This window comes from Mus pahari, chromosome 3 (assembly GCF_900095145.1).
Source record: "Mus pahari chromosome 3, PAHARI_EIJ_v1.1, whole genome shotgun sequence".
NCBI classification, from domain to species: Eukaryota; Metazoa; Chordata; class Mammalia; order Rodentia; family Muridae; genus Mus; species Mus pahari.
The window spans coordinates 77,059,292-77,066,130 of record NC_034592.1 but is presented as its reverse complement, the minus strand read 5'-3'; the positions used below and the strand labels follow the sequence as shown (position 1 = coordinate 77,066,130).

Genomic DNA, 6,839 nt, shown 5'->3' with positions numbered 1-6,839 from the left:
TCCTTCCTTCCTTCCTTCCTTCCTTCCTTCCTTCCTTCCTTCCTTCCTTCCTTCCTTCCTCAGCCCAAAATTCTAAGCTGTGTTTCTCTCCTAGAATGATAAGGTGAAGCTAAGAGGCATCTGGTATATATTCTCAAGAGGAAAGAAAGCCTGAGGCTGAATGGCTATGCATCTGAACGATGGTGAGCACGGTGGGTAACCCTGCTGCCTCTTCCCCAGCAGCTTACGTATTTCTTTTAGAGTTTCAAAAGCAGGAGACTGGTTTAGTGCTGTTGGCAGACTGTTTCCTTGGCAAGTTCTGAATGCAGAAGACAGGTGGGATCAGCAACTTCCCTTTCAGTTGCATTTAATTCTGGGGGTGGTATACAGCCAAGGAGGAGAAAGGAACTGGGAACTAAGACCGCGCACTTCCCATCATATCACGTGTGTGTGTGTGTGTGTGTGTGTGTGTGTGTGTGTGTGTGTGTGTGTTCTAGCTCTTCCATAATGGCACTTGTTTTTCCCTGGCCTGGGGCCTGAACTGTTTTAACTTTTGTCTTCACAACAGAAAAAGGCCCAAGGCTGAGAGGCAGAGCCATGGATTTCTCCACAAAGCAGGGAGACAGGGCCTCCCGTGGTTCCATTCATTTGTTCTACACACTATTTGAATGCCAACTGCATGCTGGCCCTGTACTGCACCAGAGCTGGGAGCAACAGTGAACTTTGCTCACTCTCTGTGCTGCCTCCTGGACAGAGAGTAGGGCAGGTGTGGCAGGGTAACTAACGTTCACATCCCAGAGCAGCTCCAAAACAACTTCCTGCTTAAAGCCTGGCAAGCCTAAGAGCAAATGTCCTGATGGAGAGTTTCTCAAGAGTGTTATAAATGGCTGAACGGCTTTTAGTTGTTTGGAGAGGTGGGAGTGCAAGCAATTGAACAGGACCTCACCCATGTGCTCTACCTCTGAGCTACACTCCCAGACTCTCAGATTTTTAGGAAAAAAAAAAAAAAGAGAGAGAGAAGCAGACAGGTTCTGTTGGGTTTATATAAGGAGAGGCTGGCTATAGGACAATGACTACTTCAACCAGATATGGTTCTCAAACTAACAAATCCAGGCCCTGGTATGTGTGGGTGTGTGAAGTGGGGTGGTGTACAGCCAAGCCCAGAGGGCTAACTTCAACTAGGCTTCTCCTATGTATGCCCCTGGAGACCTGGCCACCAGTTCAGTCTACTTAAAGAGTGAGGAGCTAATGTGCCTGCCTCTGGATGAGACAGTGCAGGCCAAGGAGAACACTGACAACTGGTATCTAGAATCAGAGCTCCAGAGGGCACTTAGCAACCAACTCCTCACTTCCTCTTGCAGCTCACCTTCCCTTTTTGTCTAGTTTTTGAAATGGGCTACTATTGGTGGAGAAGCTGGCTGGGGGGTGGGGTGGTCCGGAGCTCTGAGAGAAGTTGGCAGGGCTGAGGACAGAAGCTTCAGGTTCTTACAGGACTCCTGATGCTGCTGTCTGCTGGGCTCTGGACCAGCAACTTCCTGCTCTGCTTTAAGGAAGCCAGAGATGGGGAGGAACAAGAAATAAGGTTCAAGCCGGGCGTGGTGGCGCACGCCTTTAATCCCAGCACTCGGGAGGCAGAGGCAGGTGGATTTCTGAGTTCGAGGACAGCCTGGTCTACAGAGTGAGTTCCAGGACAGCCAGGGCCATACAGAGAAACCCTGTCTCAAAAAAACAAAACAACAACAACAAAAAAACCAAACAAACAAAAAAAAAGAAATAAGGTTCAAGTCCTTAAAACCTGAAAAAGTCTGCTTCTGCCCTTCTACCCACCCTAGTCCCCAACTCCCAAACAAGAAGAAATAAACTGCAGTCCAAAATCAGCAAGACAAAGACAGGATTCTTGTGGGAGGTCAGACACTAGGAGGTACACATCTCTTCAGCAGCAAATCCTGCTCACAGCCACCGCTGTACTTTACCTTTTGGACAGAAGTCTCCCTCCACCTGGGAATTCTATAAGCAACTCTGCAGATATGGCTAGCCTCAATTCTCAATGTGTGCCAGGCTTTCCTCAAGCAAAACACCTGCTAGTAGGCCTCTGTCCACATGATATAGTTTCCAACTCAGGGTTCTTGCACATGCTCAAATGCTCCTGCCAGCACATTCTGTCTAACTACTATTCAGCTCAAGGACTCGGCTTCCCTTACCCCATAGATAAGTCCTGGCCCCTCCTGTCCCTCCTAAGATCCCCATCACACTGAAGGTGCCAGCTGCCTAGCTGTTGGCTGTTTAGCATCACTCAACTCCAAGCTCTGAGGGGAAGCATGGAGGCTTATTGTTAGAATCTCTTCCGTGTGGGTAAATCTCCATGGCACTTGCCTCATCGGGTCCTCTTAGAGACCACTGAGAGTACTTTCCAACTCTGCTGGAGAAGCAGTAGCTCCTTGAGCACTTAGAACCTAAACTTCTGGGAATGAGCTCAGAGTCCATAAATCCCTGCAAAAATGGGCCTGGAGATGGCTGAATGAGATTTCATCTGTCTCTTCCTCCTCCTCCTCCATCTCACTTTGGCTCAAAGCTGCAGCTGGCTGGCTCAGCTAATACTGCCAGCTGCTCATGGCCCCAGCAAGGGGTTTCTACTCCATAAAGAGCCCCAGGCTTCAGATGTAAGAGATGGACTAGGCTGCAAATGAGAAAAGGGATTTAACTCTGAACATTTCAGTTCATGACAGGGAGAAGGAAAGGGCCCACGCCATTCTCTGGAGGCAATATCAGCAGATTTGTTACTCTTGGCCTGATGCACATTAGGGCTTCTCCTTCCATGATCTTTCAAGCAAATAGCTTGACCAGAACTAGAAAGTCTGTTTAGACGTTACCCTGTGAGGAACTAGGAGCAGCAAGGGGCTAGAGGTAGGAGGTAGGAGAGTGAGAACTGCCTGCTGAACGCAGCTGCTGATGGGTTACAAAGTGGCTTGAGCCCTACCACTGGGAAGTGCTAATTGGTTCTTAAATGTGTGAGGTCAGCAGAAAGTGAGGCTGATGCTGGCAGGGCCATACCTGAAGTAGGTAAGAGGAAGGACAGCTGGTATGCCCAGCTGTATCTACAACAACATCAAAACACTGCTACCAGAGGAGCACCAAGAATTTCACTTGAGCAGTACCAATATGCCATGCTAGATGAGGGGAGATAAGCCAGGGACCCTGCCTTGGCTCTGGAAGGAGCACTCACTATGGACTCTCACTTTCCATGCATGCTCTCCGGTAAACAGCCTTGGTCCTCCATGAACATAGGTCTTATTCTCCCCGAGAGGACAGATGACTTTCAGTCAGATGTCCCCGGCTCCTACCTTCACCAGGACCTGAGGATGCTGCCCCTGGTTCCTCTTCCTCCCTCTCAGTCTGTGTTTCAGCATTCTGCAACTGGAGGGCCAGAGTCTGGGTGCCCTGAGACGTCACAGAGGTGGTTGGGTTCCGAGGTTGCAGCCCAATTGCATTCATCAAGCCCATGTCTCTGTCTGTCCGCCACGTGGCTCTGCTGGTTCTAGGTGAAAAAGACAAGAAGGCAGAAGTCAGAAGGGCTTTACAAAAGTCATGGATTCCATACCAATTCCAGGTCCGCAGCCTAAGAAGGGAGAGCCATGATACTACAAGTACTTCTTCATGGCAGTCATGAAAAAGGACCCTGGAAGATTGAGAGCATAGGCACCCGAGTAGCGCTGGCCTGTCTTTGGATATTTCTCAGACAGAGACTTCTGAGCCTAGGACAAGCAGGACTGCTGAGTTCCAGACTTCTGAGACTCACTTTTCATATCCGCACTTTTAGCTTCTTCTGGGATTATTTTTCTAGCTGTACTCTGCAATCCCTAGAGCAAGCAGGACCTGCCTTAGGTCTCCCACTGAACCAGTACTTTGTTTTTATAATGTCCTGGGTTTCATTAGTGGATTAAGTGAAAAAAGATTAGTGTCAGATTTCTATTTTCAGTGACCCATGGGCTATAGCCATTAGCAGCTTGGTCCTTGTGGCCCTAGTCATCTTAAAGCGATACGCCACGCCTCAATTCTCCTTGGGCAAATAAGCAGATTTCACAGGGTAGAGTTTTTCTCCAGGGCCCCATATTTTCACTCCCAGTGTGCACAGACACCATGGCCAGAATTAGAGAAGGCATGTGTTCTACAATAAGACTCCAAGAGTAAGGGTTTTGTCTTCTTTTACAATTACGTGACATACATTTCTGTATGGGTATGAGGATATGAATGCAGATATGAGTGCCCACAGAGACCAGAGGCATCAGGTATCCCTAGGCCTGGAGTTGCAAGTGGTTGTAAGTTGCCTGATGTAGGTAGGGCTGGGAACCAAATTCAGGTTCTGTAAAAGCAGTATGTACTCCTAACCACCAAGCAGTCTCTTTAGTCTCTGTCTTCTTTTGGCATGTAACAGATCAATGAAAGGCTGCTATGGCTGAGCAAACATCCAGAGACCCTCAAACACAGGACTTTCCGACTTAGCTTACCCAGGCCGCTCGCTGCTCCTGCTACTTGAGTGGACAGTGAAGACTGTTTCGCTTAGCTGGTCCCAGTAGTACTCGATGCCAGAGTTTAGGGCCCTGATGATCATTGGGAAAGGTGAGAAATAAAAGGGGAAAGGTATCAGAGAGGTGGCCAGGAATTCTTGACAAGTCCTGGACTTGGGGGCTGTGATGGGGTGGTCCATTCAGAAAGGAGAAGGTCCCGAAAGCTCCAGCAATAGGGTGCTCAATATTGGAGCATCTCATGTATGTTGAATGTCCCAAATGCCTTCAGTAGGCTTCTCCTTGGAGCCAAGAGGCAATTAAAAACACCAATATCAGATATGCAGCAAGTTCCAAGTATCTTTTAGAAACACAGTGGTAGAGACAGTGAACAAGAGGCTAGAGGGGGACTTACTGGAGAAACATGTGCCATGGACAGCTGCCAGGAGGAATAACTCAGTCCTCAAAAAGCAGACACTTGTGTCCAAGTCCTCTCCAATTGATAAGAGGCCATGGGGAAGAATGGAAGCACCTCAACAATTTTATCTACCTGGAGATGAATGGCTGTGCCACTTTTCTTTTGTGGATGGAGAGCCTCCTTGGCCAGGCTCAGCAGGTTAAGCAGGTGGACTGTCCGCAGTGCTCTACCTGCTGTGTTCCCCGGGGCTACCAAGTCTTATCAGGCAGCTTCTCCCCATGCCAGAGGGAAGCAGTGATCACTTCCTTTTCTACACAGACTTGTCACCAAATGCTACAATCCTACAAGACGATGTAGATCCCTAAACACAACAGCTTCTGGGGATTCAGTACTAACAAAGTGCCTATTTAGCATGCATAAGGCCCCAGGTTAAGTCTTTACCAATACAGACAGACTGTCTTGCTTTGGAAGATCCCTCCCTAGCCAGGCAGAATGGTAAATAACTATACAGCTAGCAACTTGGGAGATAAAGGTAGAAAGATCGAGAATTCCAGGCTAGTCTAGGCTATATGAAACTATATCACAAAATAAATGAAGAGAAAATTAAAGATCCTTCTCTGATGAAGTATTGCTTTGTAACAGACACTGTGGTTAAGAACAGGGTAGTGACGGCTGTAGGAACAAGAAGTGGGAAAGAGGGTTGTTTTGTTTTGTTTTTTCTTTCTGAGACAGGGTTTCTCTGTGTAGCCCTGGCTGTCCTGGAACTCACTCTGTAGACCAGGCTGTCCTCGAACTCAGAAATCCACCTGCCTCTGCCTCCCAAGTGCTGTGATTAAAGGTGTACGCCACTGACCGGCAGAAGGGTTGATTTTTAAAGATTTCTTTTTATTTTACATGTATATGTGAGTGCTTCAACTTACATATGTGCACCACAGGCATGTTTGGGGCCTGTTGAAGCCAAACAAGGGTGTTGGATCCCCTAAAACTTGTTATCAGCATGTTATTAGCTGCCCGGGAAGTGCTAGGAATTGAACCCAGAGAGACACTCTGGTGCAATCGTGGCTTACATGTTGTGGAAGTAGCCAATCACTCAGTAACTGGATTTAAGTTCACCCCATAAAATGGAACCCATGCCTGATACTGCTAGGTGGTCAAAACTCTGAGACTGATACCAGCTGGCCTAGAGGAAAATCAACACTATCATCTGTTAAAAGAACACAACAGTAAAATGATCCTAATGACATTCTGCTCTACCCACAGGCCAATGCTTCACTCTGCCATCATCAGAGCAGTTGTAGATGATGCAGTAGATGATAATCAACACAGAAACCCACAACTAGACGAATGTGCAGAGAATAAGAGACTTTGGAACACTCACTCCTAAATGGGATGTCTTCATCAAACCCTTCCCCTCAGGGCTCAGAGAGCTATGCAGAGGAGGTGGAGGAGAGATTCTAAGAGCTAGAGGTGGGGGATGACTCGAAGGCAATATTTTTCTCCAGCTATAACAGGACTGCTGTACATACAGACTCAAGAGACTGTGGTAACATGCACAGGACCTGGACAGGTTCAAGCTAGACAAGCTCCCAGGGCTAAGGGGGGGGGGGGAAGTAGACATGGTACCACTTCTAGCCAAGAAGCCACCTACAATGATAACTGTTTGCAAAGAAAAAGTTAATTTTCTCCAATCAAGTTTCACTGGGAATATTAACCACACTTCAAGGCAAGGCTCACGCCCAGGAGCAGTTGGCCAACACAAAACAAGCTCAGAGATATTTATGTAGGCTTTTGTCTCACATTACTTTGTCTGGGCACTAGTTTGTCCCACTGTTTCTTTTACTTGTATATTCTAGTTTCCATTTATATGGTTTTGTTTGTTTGTGTTTCTTTCTCTCTCTCTCTCTCTCTCTCTCTCTCTCTCTCTCTCTCTCTCTCTCTCT

General features: G+C 47.5%; 1 protein-coding gene across 4 annotated transcripts in view; it reads right to left on the bottom strand.

Annotated features, from left to right (window-relative positions):
• The window catches only part of Ambra1 (autophagy and beclin 1 regulator 1), a 184,537-nt gene that overhangs the window by 2,962 nt on the left and 174,736 nt on the right, over positions 1 to 6,839 (bottom strand). For all 4 annotated transcript variants that reach the window (XM_021192016.1, XM_021192018.1, XM_029535860.1 and 1 more), the window contains 2 exons: positions 4,485 to 4,577; positions 3,321 to 3,514 (listed from right to left, as the gene is read on the bottom strand). In XM_021192016.1, coding sequence (XP_021047675.1) covers positions 3,321 to 3,514; positions 4,485 to 4,577 — 287 coding nt within the window. The remainder of the gene's footprint in view (positions 1 to 3,320; positions 3,515 to 4,484; positions 4,578 to 6,839) is intronic.